Here is an 18,639-nt window from a genome sequence, read left to right as displayed (position 1 = left end):
GACAAAAAAGCAAAACACTTGAAAACAATAATTTATTGCTTTGCTTTCCAAAGTTTTGTGGATTTACAAAAAAAAGAAAAAAGAGTAAGGTTATAGTCTGCTCTGTTCAGATTAGGAATGCAGAGCCTGGGGAGCTGCAGGAAAGCTCCGCACACAAGGTCCCCTGACTTGACATTATTGCCTTTGGAGATGTTGCATTCCTTACACCATCTCGCACAACATGGGTCATTAGTCAGGTCACTGGAATGATACAGAGGTGTTTTGGTTTGGTGGTTTTGTTTTGTTTTGTTTTGTTTTTGTAGTCTGCCCACCTACAAAATGAAAGTTTCAGTTCATTTCTGAAAAATAAACTGGTCAATAAATTCATTTTGTTCTGCTTCTACTTTACACAAAGCTTCATATTCAACCCGATACCTGAAAAACAAAATTGTTAGAAGCCCTAAAAATGAGTGAAATAAACCATGAGCTTCACTCTAGAGAATAAAGATGATTCGAGTGATTCCAAGAAATGGTGTGAATTCAGAGTGAAGAAGGTAGGGCATGAAAGAGGGAAAAGAAGAGGGCAACCCCCCCGAAAACAGGGGATGCCACCTGTGAAAAGTCATCAGCCTCAAGAAGGTCCTTCCGAGAGCCAGCCAACTCCGACTACTGTCACCTCAACTTCCACGCTATCAAATAACTAGAAGTCTGAGACAGGCTTTCTATCTCCTCAACTGTAATTTTACTGTAAATAATCTTCAAATGAGCATGACGAATGAGGCACTATTCCTGGGAGAAGACTGATGAAGAAGGTCAGGAGTGATCGAGAAAGACAGGACTGCAGTTGAGTGAAGGGCCTCTTCCCGTCATCACATTCTTACCTTTCAAGCTGCATCTTCTTCTCTGCTATTAGCGCCTGGAGTTGCTGTTGTTGGGCTTCTCTCTGCTTTGCTATAGATTTGAGCAAGTTCCGAGCACCAATCGCCTGGAAGCATATAGCATTGCCCAAGGAGGTCAGGACTTTGTGAAAGTTCAGCACTGAAGGCTATTGCACAGGGACCACCTACCAGCTCTTGGTGCCCCGAAAACGGGAGCTGGAGCCCCAGAGCTTTAAGGAGGAAGGACACCCTCCACAAATCCTAGGGTGCCCTAGGGGAACTGGACTGCTGCCCTGAGGCAGACCTTGCAGCACTCCCAGGCCTGGCACAGGTATCCAGTGGCTCGTCTGGTGCATCCTTTGCCAAGTTGTTTACACAGCACTCTTGCCTCCTTTATAAAATCAGGATAAAACTATTGATAGAAAACCACCTGTCCATGGAAAGGTGAAAGGAAACTATTGTGCTGCATGTAGGAGTAAAATAGTAGGTTACTTGGACCAGGAATTGTTTAAAACCTTGTTTTATATTGCCACATCATCCCTACCCCAAATGTCAGGATGAAAAGAATCAGGGCCCCAATCTGACAGACATGCTGATCTTACCTTCATCTTCTCATTTTCTGCTTCTTTGGCAAGCTGGTCAACAAGTTCGATTAAACCACCAACTATTTTCTGAAACTGGCCAATTTCTTTCAGGGAAAAGGATAAAAAAAGAAATCAGTTTTTTTTTTTTTTTTTTTTTTTTTACTCCGCACTATCACTTTCAACATTCCCTTGCACTAGGAGGGCAGGGTTAACTGTCCTTTCTAACTGTCCAACCGTCTGGTGCCTACTAGTGGGCAGGAGCAGGAGAAAGGAGAGCAGAGGCCAAATGGGTGGGCATACTTGGACTGAGTGCTGATGGAGCCCACCAGCACTACTTTAGGCCAAGAAGGCACCAAACTCCAGCTGGGCCCGCCCCATGGGTGAACGCCATCCAGCTCTTCCCAGAGTGACAGGAAGTACACAGGGCCACTTCAGGACACGAAAGCAGAGGCACAGGGCTTAGGGCTTGCCTTGCATGCAGCCAACCCCAGTTGGATGCCCAGCACCACTGGAATGATCCCTGAGAACAGAGCCAGGAATAGTCTCTGGATATTGCCAGGTATGGACCCCAAGCCCCACCCCACCCTAAGAAGAAAGAAAGGAAAAAGGAGCTGGAGAGAGCTTAACAGACTGAGCTGGGAGTCATAGCTGGGAGCAGCCCCGAAGTACCACTGGGTACGAAACAAATCCTACTCCCACAAAAATCAGATTAGGTTTCAATTAATAGTGGGGTAAGGCTTTCCACCTGTAACCAGTGCTAACAAACAGCACGAAGCATGTAAGTGCATAACCATCTCCCATTCTTTTTCTCAGCGTCCTTCAGTGTATTGGAACCCCTTTCTCCTGAAGTGTAAACAGAGGCCTAGACAGGTGCGACAACACACACAGAGTAATCACAGGAGACTGACAAACCACATGTCTTTCCACGATCAAGCTCTCTCCTTAGCCTATAGAGTCCCCAGGAGGCTCAAGTCTACACTAGTAGATCTCTTCTGGGTTGTCTTACATGAGGCCTGGTTCTGATCCCTGGCAGCATAAAAGAAAACAAGGCAGCCAGACAGGATGGGAGCTCATGGCAACGCAGAAAGGCTGGGCTCAGCATCCGGAGGCAAAAGCTTCATGCCGGCTGGATGAGGACTCGCAGGGGAGTGGTGCTGGGGATGCAGCTGGAACAGCTGGAAGTGGCAACAGACTTCCCCAAAGGACACTTACTGTCCACAAAGTCCTTGCATTCTTCCTTGAGCTCTGTGGTCTGCTGGGTGACCTCCGGGTCTAGTACCCGCAGCTTGTTCAGCTCATCAAAGTGTAGCCCTGCTTCACCCAGGATGTCCTTGGCCATCACTGCAAAGAAATGGGCCCCGCCCCCGATCATTTCCCTGATACCCAAAAAAGTGCCCACTCCTCCTCCTCTTAGACACCAAAGGCCCAAACCCAGAGTTTTCCAAGCCTCCCCTTCTCTCTTCCTCCATCTCTCTGAGCCTTACCTGTTTCCCTTCGGGCTTCCCTAGAGATCTGAAGGGGTGACAGTGGCAGCCAGGAGTCGTCACAGGAGCAAAGGTCAGGAAAGAACAAAGTCCAGTTGCTTATCACAGGTATCAAGATATTTGAATGCCTACTACATGCCATCATCTCTAAAGCTGGGGGTACAAGATGACTGCAACATGGTGCCCGGCCTGGAGGAGCCCAGAGTCTAACCCAAGGAAGACAGAAACGTGAGATGACGACCACACTGTTAACTGCTTTTCTAGAAATGCCTCCAAGACAGAGCAGTTAATACGGGGTGATCAGGTCATACAGGAACTGAGTTGTGAGTCACTGCATTGTCATCCCATTATGTACACAAAAGGACAGGAAAAGAAAGGCTTTTCAAATATGTGTATTTGAACACACACACACAAACATACAAAAGTAAAAGAAGAAATGTGAGTGGATTAAAAATTAAACTAGGAAGGAATTTGAATGATGGATGCCATGGATCACTTTACGCTAGTCTGAACTGGGACCCAAACTTAGTTTTTATTTTTTTAAATAATAAATTTACTCAAAAAAGTGGTAACAGCATGAACGTACCAAGTAAGGAGGCCAAGAAGAGGCATTCCAAGCAGAGGAAACAGCATGGACAAGAGCCTGAGGTCACTGACAGGACAGGTCCTGCCTAGAAGATGAAAAGACAGAGGATGGGCTGGACACATCGGTTGGACCCAAAAAGCAAATCCCAAATGCCAAGCTCAGGAGTTGGCTTTCTTTTTCTTTTATGAATTAAGTAACAGAGAACCAGCAAAGATATTTTCTCCCTTCCCAGCTACCTAGATCCTGGATGAAAAAATGCCTCAGTTCCAGGCTCGGGCTGTGACTGTGCACTGAATGTAGCAGAGCACATGGCCTGAGAGGTGCGCAGCCCTGGGGTCCATCCCTGGTGCCGCATACCCAGCACCACAGGATGTGACTCTGGAGACAGACCCATGTCCGGCTCCAGCACTGCCTGAATTGGCCCCCCAAACAGTGGTCAAGAAAAAGAAGGAGGGGGTATGGTGCCACCAGCAGGTCAATCTGTACCTGTAAGGCAAGTGCATCAGCAGCCTCATGGTGCCTTCAGGCTTCCAGATACCCCAAAATTGCTGCTGTGCCTTTGGCCAGACACCCAAAACTTGGGGCAAAGTTTACCAAGAACGTAGACGGCCAAAAGGTAAGTATGTGGGAGACACACCCACAAACTACCTCCAGCTCAGCTATATTATCGGAGGCATGGCCTCTCTGGTTCCTGATCAGACTGCTTAACAGCCATGATCCCAGAGACTCAGAAACAAATCTCGGAACCCAATGGCTTTTGGCAGACATGCGTCCGGTCCCTGTAGTAGGTTACCAGCGCCAGACCACCCAAGGTGAGAATAGGTTTTGTGCCTTGGCCTGTTCCCCCTGGTGGCCCGGTTGCCGTCATCCTCCAGAGGTCATTGGACAGTCAGGTTTGGGCCTGCAGTGACGAGACACGTGGGGCCTCACGGGATGTGGGTGGAGCCAGCTCTTTCCTCCACATTCCAAGGAGACCCCGAGTGGCAGCCCACGAACAGCCTCTCTGGTTCCTGATCAAGCTACTTAATGGCCATGATCCCAGAGACTCAGAAACAAATCTCAAAATCCAGCGGCTTTTGGCAGAAATGCGTCCAGACCTCGCAGTAGGTTACTGTTGCCGGGCCACCCCGGGGAGGGGGGAAGGGTGCTGTTCCTCCACCTGCTCCCCCTAGGCGGCTCGGTGGCCACCATCTTCCAGAGACCATTGGACAGTCAGGTTTGGGCCCGCAGTGACGAGACACGCAGGGCCTCATGGGATGGGGGTGAAGCCGGCTCTTTCCTCCCCACCCCAACAAGACCCTGAGTTCCAGCCCACGAACGGCCTCTCTGGCTCCTGATCAAGCTGCTTAATGGCCATGATCCCAGAGACTCAGGAACAAATCTCAGAACCCAGCAGGTTTTGGCAAAAAATCCCTCCAGATTTGTTAAAATTTCTGAATTTCAAAATCACAGCCACTACTGCAGCCATGCGACATCATATATTATTCATAACCAGCAATAGAAAACAAATTGTCTACTGTTGCCTTTTCGGCAGATCTGAGTGTTGGTAAAATCCCAAATAATAATGGTGGGTCTGGTGTCAAAATATTGAATGTAATCAAAGTAGAGAGAGGGTAATTTGGAAATCATCTGCCTCACAGGTAGGGGGAGGGTGTGGGACGGGGTTACACTGGGATTTTTGGTGATGGAGAATGGGCACTGGTGAAGGTACGAGTGTTTCATTATATGATCGAGACTTAAACCCAAGAGCTTTGTAACTGCTCTCATGGTGATTCAATAAATAAAATTATTTAAAAAATTTTTAAAAAGTAAGGTGGAGTTCACGCACAATTCAATCACCCTAATCAGTGGCTGAATAAATAGCAGTACTCAAAAAAAAAAAAAAGAAAAAGAAGGATGTCTTAATTCCAGGGAACAGAAAACTCATGCTTGGTCTAGCTTAATACAAAAACCAATGTCTAAAAAGAGGCAATGATGGGTGAGAGTGATAGTACAGTGGATAGGTACGGTGCTTGTTTTGCATGTGGCCAACTGGGATTCAATCCCCGGCACCTCATATGGTCCCCAAGCCTGCCAGGAGCAATCTCTTTCAGGAGTATGCCCTAAGCACAGCTGGGTGGGACCCAAAAACAAAAACAAAAAATTTTAAATAATTTTCTTTTTAAATAGCATTCTTTTAAAATGCTATTTACATGCAGTCACTTGCTGCAATGCCACTTTCCAAACCCCAGAGGTTTTAAAGGTTGCCAATAGCTGGCACAGTGTACCAGTCTTCCTCTGGCTACCATCTCCTTCTCCAGCCTCAACCAATCTGTTTCCAACTTCCTTAGAGAAACTGCTCTGAACTCTGGAAGTGACCACCGGGACCAGATGTGTACAAGGTCTTGATTTTTTGTCTTCCTTCCCAACTCCCTCCCTCCTTTCTCTCAGGAAACCAGACTCAGAGCTGCCACCACCCCAGGCAAGGCAAGTGCCTTACCCCCAAGACTATCTCTCTGGCCCCAGACATCTGATTTTTAAGGTAGGTCTCAAGTTAAAAATTTAAAGGGGAAAAAAAATCACATTCGACCCTGTGGGCTCACTTAGTGCATGTCTATAGGCATATGGCTGGGGCCCATGAACCGCACTGCAGTGCCCTACAAGCAAGGGAGTCTCTTAAAACATCCTGATCCTCCAGCGCTTCTTGGTAATAACCATCAAACTTAAGAAAAAAGGATGTCTTCCAGCTAGTACTGCATAAGCTAGTACTTACATTTAAGAGTCTGATGGCTTAACACCTACCAGGTGATTAACCAGATCAGCTGCTCTAGAAAGCCTCAGTCAACCTGAGGGTGCAAACATCTGCTCCAACTTCTACTCCCTTTGGGGGGGGGGGGGGGGGGCTTTTACTCAGAAACATCTACTGTGTGCCAGCTCTGGGGACAGGGAAGAAAATGCTTTAATGCTTTCATTTCGGACCTCTAAGCAAGTAGTAGACAATCAGATATAGTGATTAAAATGAGGAAAAAGGCTGGAGAGACAGTACAGGGAAAAGGCGCTGGCCTTGCAATGCAGTCAGTGCCAGCTGGATCCCCAAACCCCCGTATGGTCCCCCAGGAGTGACCCCTGAGCACTGCAAGCTGTGGAATCCCCACGGTATGCCCCAGATATAAGGGAAAGCACGTCATTCATAGAGGGGATGTGTGGGTATAAAAGCTTCTGGAAAAGCTTAAGCTACAACCTGAAGGCTGTCCTTGCAGCGCTTGCTTTGCGCTCAACCGACTCGGACTGGATCCCCAGCACCACATACGGTCCCAGAGCACCGCCAGGAATAATTCCTGAGCACAGAGTCGGGAGGAAGCCCTGAACATCGCAGGGTGTGGACGAAAAACAAAATAAAAGAACGGACCCTAAGTTCCAAAGGGAGAGACTGGTGTCGCTGGAGCGCGGGAGCCGCACTGGGGTGGGGAGGTCAGAAAGACAAGGGGAAGGGCTTGGATTTCATACTTCCCAGCAAAGGATGCGCTGACACCTGCCGCGAGCGCTCACCTCACGGTGCCAAGTGATGTGCTGGGACTGGAGGGCGCGGAGGTGCAACTCGATGGCTCCGCAGCACCTAGCAGGGCACCCGTAACTCTGTGTGTGTGTGGGGGGGGGGGGGCATCTCCCGTAACTCTGTGTGTGTGTGTGTGTGTGTGTGTGTGTGTGTGTGTGTGTGTGTAGGGGCATCTCGGGTGGCGGTATGACTGGCTGGGATCGCAGAGGTGGCTGGCTGAAAAGGCGGGGGTGGGGAGTGCAAAAAGGCTTCCGACCGCCGCTGCTTTGGAAATCGAGTGGCTGGGACTTAGAAAAGGAGTGATCGGGTAAGGGCAGGAGTCGGGAGGAAGCCCGAGACGCCGGCTCGAGCCCGCCACACGGTGGGAGAGGAGCGTGGATCGGGCTGGGGAAGACCAGGAAGGAGCCTGAAGGGAGGGTCCGGGTCCGACTGCGATCGGACCATCTCCCGCCTCCCGCTCGCCCGCGTCGGCGCTCTCCGCCCTCCGGGACTTCCCAGGTTCACGCGTGGCGCCGCGAGCCGAGCCGGTTCCGTCTAGGGTGCGGGGAAAGAACAGCTGGACACCTAACTAGGGACTCCCGGGCCGTGGAGCTTGCCGTCCTTAACTATGTCAACTCCCTGGTCGGAGTGTGCCTCTCTAAGACCGTCGCGAGGCGAAAGCTTAGCAGAGCTCCAGGCCCCCGCCAGGCCGGCGTGGAACCGCTCCCAGAGTCAGGCGGGAATCCCCGCGTCGCTTTCAGCTGGAACTGCCGTTCCCCAAGGCGCGCGCCTGTCCGGCCCCCAGGTCCGTCCGCATCCCCACCCCAAGTCCCTGTCACTGCTTACCTTCCGGCCCCGGAGCGGCAGCTGGGCTGGGGCCCAGGCAGAAGGCGGCAAGCTGCTTCTCTCTCCGTTTAGCAACTTGGGTAGCCAGTGCCCAGCCTCCCCGCCCCCGCCCCGCTCCAACCGCTGCCACGGCTACAGGGCCGGTTTACTCAAAACGTCACGGCTTGACCCCGGAAACACTAACGCCCCGCCCCCACCTCCCGTGCCGCAGAGCCTAGTGGGAAACAGAGGCCGGAGAGGCGAGGGTCGCTGCCTACAAGACCCAGAGGCCTTTGCGCGCGAGACAAGCTACCGGAAGTAGCTCGCGCTGCCCCGCGGAATCGTCCCGGGAGCCCTTCCCTTGCTTCTGATTGGGCGCGGGTCCAGCCCGGTCTCCCTGGCTCGGGCTGCGCTGCCAGCGCGGGGCTGGGCTGCGGCTCGGGGAGGAGCCCGCGGCTGAGGATGTGAGCTCACGGCCTGGGATTGCGGGCAAGCGGAGCAGCGGACGGACGTCCACTGCCCACGGTCCACCGCACGGTGGAGGCTTGAAAACCCAGCTGAGAGGTGAGGCGCTCCGCGGACGGCGAGAGTGGAAGGACTCGCTGCTGCGGGTGGGGAACGGATGGCCGGGCTCGGGGCTGCGGAGCACCCCACCCAGTCCTGGGGGGAAAGGCGTGGGTCGGCGTCGGGGAGCCGGAGAGGAGGGGGTCCGGACGGGGCTCGGGGCTTTTCCGTGCGTGAGGAGGGGTCCGAACTGCTTCGAATAGGACACTGGCCACAGCGAATTTGGGTCTTGCCAGATTTTTTCCCACGCCCTTTGGATGAAGCCTGAAATTTACGCTTAGCTTTTCTGCTAGTTTCCCCCGTGGTAGCCAAGACCAACTCCTTCCCACTGCCGTGCGCGAGGCATTTCTAGGTCGTCTTTGGGGACCCTCCTGGGCTGCGGGGTGTGTTGGCGGGTGCTCACCAGTTCCCGCAGAGGCTGTTTGCGTCCCTGGCATCCCGAAATAGCCCCAGGTCCACGCACAAAGTCCGGAAGGAAGCGCGCCCAGGCTATCAGTGGAAACTTCATTCTCCCTGGAATTGCTTTGGGGGCGGCCCCTGCTCCGGATTCCGGTGGCCCCCTGGTCAGGGCGGAATCGGAGCTAAAGTCGCCCAGGGTCTCAGGATTAGTCTCGGGATTAGTCTCGAGTCTGTCTTCCTCTGCTGGCAGTCACCACGCCTTTGGTTCCCCATCCCCTGACACAGTAGGTGTTTACGCGTCCTTTGTCCCTGGGGAAATTGGGACTCGACACAAAATACTTGCGGAAACGTCTAAAACCTACTCAGGGGCGGCTTTTCTCTTTGTGGGGAGGCGGACGGAGGTCAGTAGAAATCCGGTTCAGGTGTAACTGACTGGGCATGTGGGGGTGTATCCCGAATCCCTGTGGCCAGTGAGTCTCCGCCCAAGAAGTTCAGCGCTCATGCAGCACCTGCTCTGAATTCCTTTAATTCGGACATGGTGCTGGTGAGTGGAACAGTAAACTTGAGGACACTCCTGCATTGCTTCTGGATTGCACTTGCAAGAGATGAGAAATTTGTACATGTGGCTGTGATCCCCTTTTTTCTCTCTTGTCTTCATGAGCACTGCTGGACGTCTTCACCTTCCTCTTCTCTTGCCCAGACTTCTGCTCTCTCTCTCTCTTAACCACTTCTCAACTCTCTCTTAACCACTTCTAGGCCCTTCTCAACACAATAGTCATTTTATTTTACCTCTTTTGTTTTGTTTTTGAGCCACACCTAATAGTGCTCAGGGATCATTCCTGGCAGGCTCTTGGGACCATATGGGGTGTCAGGGATCAGACTCAGTTTGCCGCTTATACTATTACTGTGGCAGTTATTTTATTCAAAATATAAGTAACCCCAGTCACATCCACTCCTGCTTGATAGATATTCTCCGGTCACTTCCCATTGCAAATAATATAAAACTCAAAACTCTTTAATATGATCTCACCCCTTCCTTCCCTGATTATTTTTGTTTTGTTTTGATTTTGGTTTTGGGCCACACCCAGCAATGCTCAGGGGTAACTCCTAGCACTTAGGAATTATTCCCAGCATTGCTCAGGGGACCATATAGGATGCCGGGAATCGAGCCCTAGTCTCCCCTGGTTTTACTTCATGCCAATTGTTTCTCTTTGTTTCTTTGTTTTGGGGCCATACTCTTCGGTGCTTAGAGCTTAGTTCTGGCACTGCACTCAGGGATCATTCCTTGCAGGGCTCAGGGGGACTATATGTGGTGCCAAGGATTGAATTCAGGTCGGTCATTGTGCAAGGCAGACACCCTATTGTACCTTTCCTGTGCCAACTTTTTCTATGCCATTCTCTACTCTTGCCTTCTTGGCCTTATTTCTGCCCTAGGAATTTTGCATTTACTCTTCCATCTCTCTGGAATGTCCTTTAAACCTCAACAGGAATGTGACCTTCACAGAGAGGATTTTCCTGGTCTCTTACCCTCTGTTCAATGTTTATTGTTTTTTCACCTTCTGGAATGGTTGACTTATTTATTCATTTCCTGCTCATTGCCTATATTTACCCACTAGAATATAAGCTCCATGACTTATCCTCGCCTTATCCTCTGGTACTAGCAGGGACACAGTAAACACAAGCACATATTCATTCTTGTTAACAATGTGATGCTTCTTTAAAGTCAAGGACAGAATTTTTTTTTTATATTTCTCTCCGGATTGCCTGCCCTAGTAGACCCTCAAGGTTGTTTTATAGCTGAGTGCATTAAATGAACTGATAAGGGGCCAGAGCAATAGTACAGCAGGTAGGCATTTGCCTTTCATGCAGTTGATCCGGGTTCGATACCCGGCATCTCATATGGTCCCCCCAGCACCGCTAGGAGTAATTCCTGAGTGTAGAGCCAGGAGTAACCCCTGTGCATCGCCGGGTGTGACCCAAAAAGCAAAAAATAAATATAAAAATAAAAAAATAAATGAACTGGTTAAGTATTTTAGAGATGTTCATTGAAACATAGAAAACATGTAATGGTGGAAGCTGTTACTTATTTTCTCTTCCATGAATGAATGTTATTGTTCCTTTAGAAATGAGCACATATAATGTAGAATGAAATTCTACATTATGAATAAAATTATGAATAAATGACATTATATAATATGAATTAGTTATATAATAAATCTATATTATGTATAATTTAAGACATGAAACTATGGGGCGTGACCTCCTTTGCTATCCTGACTCCTTCCTATGAACTCCCTTGAGGGTTTTCATTTCCAGGTTACTTCATTGATTTGAGAATGATTATCTGACCTTTTCCAACTCTTCCTCCCTGTTTTGTTGGGATGCCTTTGAAGAGAGAGGGCTGGGCTGCCTTTCAGGAAAAAAGCAAAAAATATCCATCCTCTAGTTGTTCTAGCCTTGGAACTTGGGACAGGGCTGGAGCTAAGAAAAGGGAAGGTCAGGAAATCCTGGCTGGAGCCAGGGTCACCGCCGCCAAGAATACTGTCTGGCTTCCTGCCCGCCTGCCTCTTTCCTGGCTCTCTAGAAGCCACTTGTCCTCGCTTTCCTGGAGCCTGACTCCAAGCAGTGCTCAGGGTAAGCACTGGTGCAGCGCTCCTGGGCCTGGAATCCTCACAAAGAAAGGACATCCTGTCCTCACCATCCCCGGGAAACGCTCACTGGTTGGCTGGCCGGCCAGATTTCCAGTCGTTGATTGCATGAGAAAGGAGTAACTAGAATCTGACTGCTGGGGATCCGAGCAGAGCCTCTGCCTTGCTCTCTCCCCCACCTCACCTCTGTTTGGCTTGGCTTGTCCCTACCTCAGAGCAGAGATGTGTCCTGGGGCACTGATGCCATTCCTCCTTCCCCCATCTCCCTCCACCTAGTAACACCACAGGTGTCACACCTGTGAGGCAGGTACTCAACCACTGAGCCGCCTCCAGGGCCCCTTGTCTTGGAGAGGTGGCGAGATGAGGCCGTGGGCTCTCCCCACTGCTTCCTGCTACCATAAGTAACAGCGGAAATGGTTTTATTTGCTTGCTGCTGCCTGGGGCATTAACCTCTGTCAGGGAATCTCAGCACCTGTGGTGAGGACTGGGGGGTCCAGCTCCCCAGAGGGTTCCTCCTGGCTGGGGGCTCACCTCTGCCGCTCCTGACCACTGTCTTCTCTCTGTCTCCTGCTCACAGAAGGGAGAGGATGTGGCTCTGGCCTCCACTGGCCACCCCCTTGTGACCCTTCCACCACGGCGGAACCTTCCAGGCCCACCTGCTGCCGTGTGGTGATCTACCTGCAGCGGGAGATGTCAGGGGATACGTGTCTGTGCCCCTCGGCGGGGGCCAAGCCCAAACTGAGTGGCTTCAAGGGTGGAGGCCTGGGCAACAAATACGTCCAGCTGAACGTGGGCGGCTCCCTGTACTATACCACGGTACGGGCACTCACCCGGCAGGACACCATGCTCAAGGCCATGTTCAGCGGGCGCATGGAGGTGCTAACTGACAAAGAAGGTGAGCCGCGGGGCCTCACGGGGCATGTGGGGACAGAAGGGGAAGTTCTGAGCAAGGACAGAGGCAAGGCTTCTGCCGGGAAGATCTGGGCTCTAGATTAGGTTCACTTTTCCTGTTCCCTGAAGGACATCATAGGACTTCAGAATTCTCTGAAATTGTACATAGAAAGACACAAGTTTGGGCCAGAGAGGTAATATAGTGGGTAGGGTGCTTGCTTTGCACGTGGGTGACCTGGGTTTGATCCCTAGCACCCAGTATGATCCCTCAGAGCACGCCAGGAGTGATCTCTGAGCACAGAGGTGGAAGGATTCCCTGAGCACTGCCAAGTGTGGCCAAGAAAGTAAGGAAGGGAGGGAGGGAAGGAAGGGAAGGGGAAAGGGAGGAAGGGAGAGAAGTAGGGAGGGAGGAAACGTGAGTTTATGGGGTTTTTTTGCCTTTAGTCTGGAGATTTCAGAGAAAATCAGTTTATGGATTTTCTTTGGTTTCAGTTTTTGAGCCAGACCTGGCAGTGCTCAAGGTCTTCTCCTAGCTCCCAGCGTGTTCAGGGGACCTTGAGGTACCAGGGATCGAACCTGGGATTCCTGCCTGAAGAGCATGTGCTCTAGCCCTTTGAAGCCATTTCCCTGGCCCTGTGTATGAATTTTCTGGGGAGAAGACCCACCTTTTCTGATGCACATAGGGTTCAGTTCTAATAGGAATTGTGGTCATGGCGGGTGATGTCAGTGGGCAGTACAACGTAGTGGCTGGAGGTTTTTGTGTTGCCAGGAGGCAGCCCTGAGCGCTCCTGAGCTTAGACCTGCCTCTCAGAACCCTGAGAGTCTGTCTCCACGCATTCACCAGTTTGGATTGGGGGGATGGAGAGGGGCAGGCACGAGTAGCTGTGGCCCCAGAACCAAAACCTCAGGGCGAGAGGTTCTGTCCCACTTGTTATCCTGAGCTCACAGAGCTCCTGTGCTCCTTCTCTTTGCCACTTGCCACTTGGCTTGTGGCTCTTGCCTGCTTCCAGACTCCCCAGAGGCTAAAGTAATGCTCCGGGGTCTCTCTGCACCCCTAGGCTGGATCCTCATAGACCGATGTGGAAAGCACTTTGGCAGCATTTTAAATTACCTCCGCGATGACACCATCATCCTCCCTCAAAACCGGCAGGAAATCAAGGAATTGATGGCTGAAGCAAAGTATTACCTCATTCAGGGGCTGGTGGACATGTGCCAGGCTGCCCTGCAGGTAGGAGACTGAGGTGGGGCTGGCTGATGACCTTCAGGCTTACCTAAGGGACCAGTTTCTGGGAGGCTGTGTGCTTGCCGAGTCCAGCGCTCATTCCGTCCCACCAGGCCTCTCTTGGGCAGAGGCGGTCTGAGCGCATTCCGCTGCTTGTGCCTGTGCCGAAGTGTCTGCAGTGGCCATGGGAGTGTGCTTGCCAGTTGGGTCTTTCTGATTCCTCCCCGGGGCCTCCTCAGTGAGCACAGGGGTGTCCTTGGCAGGGGGGCAGCAACAGCTCCTGGGGAGCGCTGGCAAAGTAAGAGTGGCAAGCAGAAGTTCTCAAAATGTTCTTGGCTCTTTGTGACCCAGGACAAGAAGGACTCGTACCAGCCCGTGTGCAACATCCCCGTTATCACATCCCTGAAGGAGGAGGAGACGCTCATTGAGTCCTCCACCAAGGTACTAGGGCCTCTGTGGGGACCCCTGAGGGCTCCGGCAGGGGCTGGGGGACCCCGGGCCCGGCCCTCACACTCTTCTCCCTTACAGCCGGTGGTGAAGCTGCTGTACAACAGGAGCAACAACAAGTATTCCTACACCAGGTAGGGTGGCGCAAGCGGGGCGGGGCAGGCCAGCTGCCAGCAAGGAAATAGGGGTCAGACCCAAGGAGAGGCATTCCTGGTGGGGTTCTGGGTGGAATGGGTGGAACAGAAAATAGAAGAAAAATCGAGATAGAGCGTTTGGAACCTGGCGCAGGACCACCTATACTCTGGGCCTGCCTGAACATGTAGCACCAGCTTCCGCATATTATGCCAGGCAGTGTGCCAGGGGACTCCCCGGCATTGATACAGTGGAGGAGGAATGCTGGCAGCCAGTGCACCGGGGCCCACCAAGTCAGCCTTTGTGCCTCATAGCTGTGCCCACTTTCTGCTTGGCCCCCACTGGGTCCTCTGAGCAAGGCACTTAGGTAGATGCAGAACGCTGCAGGCTGAGGCCCTATGGACAGTTTCCAGCACCCCCTTCCCCTTCTTCTCCCCCTCCCCCCCTCCCCCCCCCCCACCCCCCGCCCAGCAAGAGAAGCAGTTCTCCATGGCCAGCAGCGGGCTTCTTCCTTCCAGCCTAACGAGAGGATATGCCTGCCCCCCCACCCTCCGTAAGGGCTCTCTCAGCATCAACAGAAAATACAAATCAACTCCCTTTTCACAGACCCCCAGCCTCAGCGCCTAGGGACTCATCCTCTTCCATCTATCCCCTCTGGCATCTCCTGACGGGAGGTGCAGGACCTCCAGCCTGCGTCCTCCTTCATGCTGATACCTCCTTCTCAGCACCCTCATGGACTGTTAGGTGGTGATGGTACTGGTTTGGGGAGGGCCATGTATGGCAGGACACAGGAATCATACCTGGCAGTGACCACATGGGATACCAGGGATAGAGCCTGGGTTGGCCCAGGGACACACCATAACCTCACCCTGTCTCTCTGACCACCCTCCATGCGTTTCCAGCAACTCTGATGACCACCTGCTCAAGAACATCGAGCTGTTTGACAAGCTCTCGCTCCGCTTCAATGGCCGAGTGCTCTTCATCAAAGACGTGCTGGGAGATGAGATCTGCTGCTGGTCCTTCTATGGCCAGGGCCGGAAGCTGGCCGAGGTATGCTGCACTTCCATCGTGTATGCCACGGAGAAGAAGCAGACCAAGGTAAGGGGGCTGCCCTCAGGCTTGGAGGCAGGATACTTGCTGTCTAACGCAGACTCTTGTGGCGGTGCTAGACGAGGATGTAACTAGCATCTAGGGATGGCCAGGGAACCATGCACTCCTGTTAGCTGCCAGCAGGGGCTGTTGACCAACAGGAGTAGCCATGGATTGAATTTAACCGCCCTTAAATTCAAAGGGAACAATTTGGGGGAGGGTGGGGAAGGCAGGTGGGCTTGGAGGCACACCCTGCAGTGCTCAGGGCTTAATCCTGGCTCTACGTTCAGGGATCACACTGAGCAGAGCTTGGGGACCTTGTGGCATATTGGATTAGCATCCAGGCCTGCCACATGCTACGTAGGCGCCTTATACCCTGTACTATGCCTGCATCTCTAAAGGAGACAGTTCTGAAGGAGAGCAGCACAGTGTGGTGGAGACAGCAGTCACCTCTCTCTGACCTAGCTCTCAGGTGGTTCCCTGGCAGTCAGCTGAGCCTCTGTGGGTAATGTCAGTGCCAGGCACATGGGAGGGATTTGACCAGGTGATCAGTAGGAGAGCTGTGTGTGTGTGTGTGTGTGTGTGTGTGTGTGTGTGTGTGCTGCGCGCGCGCACACACACACACACACACACATACACAGAGGCAGTGAGGCACCACAGAGGTGGAGCTAACTTCTGAGGGGACACACACACACGCACACGCTCGTGCAGTGAGGCACCACAGAGGTGGAGCTAACCTCTAAGGGGATCAGGCACTCCCTGAGGGGTGAAACCATGTTTCTCTCACCCCAGGTGGAATTCCCAGAGGCCCGAATCTATGAGGAAACACTCAATGTCTTACTCTATGAGACCCCGCGAGTCCCTGACAACTCCCTGTTGGAGGCCACAAGCCGCAGCCGCAGCCAGGCTTCCCCCAGTGAAGATGAGGAGACCTTCGAACTCCGGGACCGCGTCCGCCGAATCCACGTCAAGCGCTACAGCACTTACGACGATCGGCAGCTAGGCCACCAGTCTGCCCATCGAGACTGACAGGACCCTCGGGGAGTCAGGGTACGGCCTACCCTGTCTCCCCTCCTGTGGAGCCCTGCCTCATGGGGCAGCCCTCGCTGCTGCTGGCTGGGCCCCTGCTCCAGCACCCAGAGGCCCGACAGGCCCTGCCTGGGAGGACCAAGGGCCTGAGAGGAGCGGGACCACAACCCTTTGCCCTGTTCCCAAGCACTCCTGAGAGGACTCTGTCGGGATCCCTGGCTCGCCAGCACCCTGCTGCATCCGCCCTGGGGTGAATGGGGTGAACTGCCACCTCCCACTGACCACAGCCCCCTGGCCCTTGCAGAGTGCCCCTCTGCTCTGCTGTAGGGACACCCCGTGCCCTGTAGTTTAGCTGCTCCTGTGGGAATGGTTTCACTCTGCAGGCCAGGAAGCAGCAGGTGCTGTGGAGGCCCGGTTGCTTACAGGTCGGGCTCTTTTCTTCCTAAGCACCGGCTTGATGAGCTTGGTTTTTAGAAAAAAATCTACAGTAGTAAAATGAGTAGTTTTTTAGTCTAATAACAGGGGACCGAGTTACCCCTTCAGGGTGCCTTCCTGCAAGGAAAAGGCATAGTAACCCCAGTCCTTCTGATGCCTTTGGGACGTTTCTTTGAAGCACTTTGTTGGTTTTTTCAGGATATTTGTATTCAACCCATTTCTTTTTGACTCTACTTCCCTTTTTGGCAGTCAACCTGAGGAGAGGACTAGAAGCAATAAAAAAAAAACCCCACTCTGGTTTTGCCATACTGGCCAAGCAGCCAGCCATGAGCACTAAAGCAGGAAGGTTAGGATGTGAGACCCCAAAAGCATTCCCCTAAGAATAGGATAAACCCCACCCCAACCCCATAGCTAACATTGCTGTGGTGAAACGGTGGCTCTTGATTCTTTGACCCTCTCCTCTCCTCCTCAGCCTGCTGTCGTCCCTAAGGCGCCAAGAGCAGGACAGCGGGAAGGTTGGAGCCCTTCCTGCAGGTGCAGGGGCCGGGAGAGGTAGCCTGCTCTGGACCCACCTCCCTGCCACAATCATGTGTTGCTGTGACCTGGCTGGGGATGGCTCTGCCCAGCGAGGAGCCTGGACACAGCAGGCACAACTCTGCCTCTGGGAGACCTCATTCCTTTCTAGTTGGGTAACTTGGCTCTGGAGATGCCGAGCACCAGCTGGGGCCAGGGTGCTAGTTCCTCTTCGGGGCTTTGGTGTTCGTTCCCTTCTAAGTGGCGTGCCCTAGAGAGCTGCTTCTCAGAATTCTTTCCCAAAGGAATGTCCTCAGGGAGGGAGTTGCACCAAGGGTCTAAAGCGAGGGCGGTGACGTCACCTAGCCTTGTGCTCTTGGAGACAAAGGTCATCCAGTGCATCGCTCGACTCCTCTTAACAGCTAAGTGACTGCTCCAGCAGAGCCCAAGGAGCCCATGGGCAAATGCCAGGCTAGCAGGCACAAGCACCCAAGAGGCATGCCAGGGAAGGAGAATGCCATTCTCGGGAGGCCTTTTATAACTCATGGCGTCTTGAATGTAGGGTTTCAGGTGAAGCACCCTGGTAATTACAGACAAGTCTTCCAGCTTTCACTGGAGTAATAAGGTAAAGACAAATCCATTTCTTTGGCCACATTCTGGCACTGGCATTGTGGCTTTCTCAGGAACTGGAATGTTCTGGCTTGAGGCCAGCAGCCTATTTCCTCCTCCACTGCCCTTCTGATGCCTTTTACAGCCCCAGCCCCCCCACTAGGAATTCTGAATGCTAGTTCTTTGGCTCCTTAGCCTGAGTAATCTATTGCTTGTCATTCAGATTCTGAGCTGTCTTACTATAGTGACTAGTCTTCCAAAGAAAGCCCAACGTATGGGACTCTCCTCGGATAGGAAATATCCGGGTCTAAGTAACACTGAACTCACTGAAGGGATCTTTGTTTCTTTAATGAGACACTGAGACTGAAGGGTTTAGGGAATTTCATTTTAAGTTCCCTCACCTGGTTTAGAAAGCAACAGGATGTGTGAATTTGTCAACTCTGGGCAGCCCAGGGAAAGTGAATGATCACACCTTCTTGTCAATCTAAAGAAGTGAAGAAGTGAAGCCTGCTGTTACTCCTTGCTGTTACTCTACTTGGTAGCTGACCAAGATCAGCCCGAAAAGCATGGCATGAGAAATCGTTTCACGTAATTTTCTGTTATTCAATGTGACAAAGGTGATACAGACAAACAGCTAGTTTCTAATAAAACTGTTACACTGCCGTGGTGCAGACATGCATAGTTAATCTGGGTCAGCTCACTGCTGTGGGCTTAGTTCTGCTTCTGTCCACCCCAACCTTGTGCTCTTACAGCAGGTCACTCTCCATTGCCCTGCAACCCAGACTCCCCCTAGTGGAGAATTGAGGACAAC

At 52.2% G+C, this 18,639-nt stretch overlaps 2 protein-coding genes across 4 annotated transcripts; one reads left to right on the top strand and one right to left on the bottom strand.

Annotated features, from left to right (window-relative positions):
* Positions 1–7: 7 nt before the first annotated feature.
* Positions 8–8,003, bottom strand: IFT20 (intraflagellar transport 20). 2 transcript variants are annotated; one of them, XM_056126877.1, is made up of 7 exons: positions 7,872–8,003; positions 3,512–3,596; positions 2,926–2,953; positions 2,654–2,782; positions 1,460–1,545; positions 861–964; positions 8–414 (listed from the first exon to the last, which is right to left on the bottom strand). In XM_056126877.1, the coding sequence occupies exons 4-7, from the start codon at positions 2,778–2,780 to the stop codon at positions 333–335; spliced, it is 399 nt and encodes a 132-aa protein (XP_055982852.1). In that variant the 5' UTR covers positions 2,781–2,782; positions 2,926–2,953; positions 3,512–3,596; positions 7,872–8,003; the 3' UTR covers positions 8–332. The 2 variants fall into 2 exon arrangements, with proteins under 2 accessions (XP_055982852.1, XP_055982853.1); XM_056126878.1 differs by lacking the exon at positions 2,926–2,953.
* A 293-nt stretch (positions 8,004–8,296) lies between these two features.
* Positions 8,297–18,527, top strand: TNFAIP1 (TNF alpha induced protein 1). Of its 2 annotated transcripts, none has more exons than XM_056126873.1 (7): positions 8,297–8,414; positions 12,039–12,356; positions 13,411–13,580; positions 13,926–14,015; positions 14,103–14,155; positions 15,056–15,251; positions 16,035–18,527. In XM_056126873.1, exons 2-7 carry the CDS (start codon positions 12,152–12,154, stop codon positions 16,269–16,271), a joined length of 951 nt encoding a protein of 316 aa, XP_055982848.1. In that variant the 5' UTR covers positions 8,297–8,414; positions 12,039–12,151; the 3' UTR covers positions 16,272–18,527. The 2 variants fall into 2 exon arrangements, with proteins under 2 accessions (XP_055982848.1, XP_055982849.1); XM_056126874.1 differs by having other exon boundaries at positions 8,298–8,414; positions 12,042–12,356.
* Positions 18,528–18,639: the final 112 nt, after the last annotated feature.

The sequence above is a fragment of the Sorex fumeus genome, unplaced genomic scaffold (genome assembly GCF_029834395.1).
Source record: "Sorex fumeus unplaced genomic scaffold, SorFum_2.1 ptg000063l, whole genome shotgun sequence".
Lineage (NCBI taxonomy): Eukaryota > Metazoa > Chordata > Mammalia > Eulipotyphla > Soricidae > Sorex > Sorex fumeus.
The sequence above is the reverse complement of the archived record's forward strand: the minus strand, read 5'-3'. Positions and strand labels throughout refer to the sequence as shown.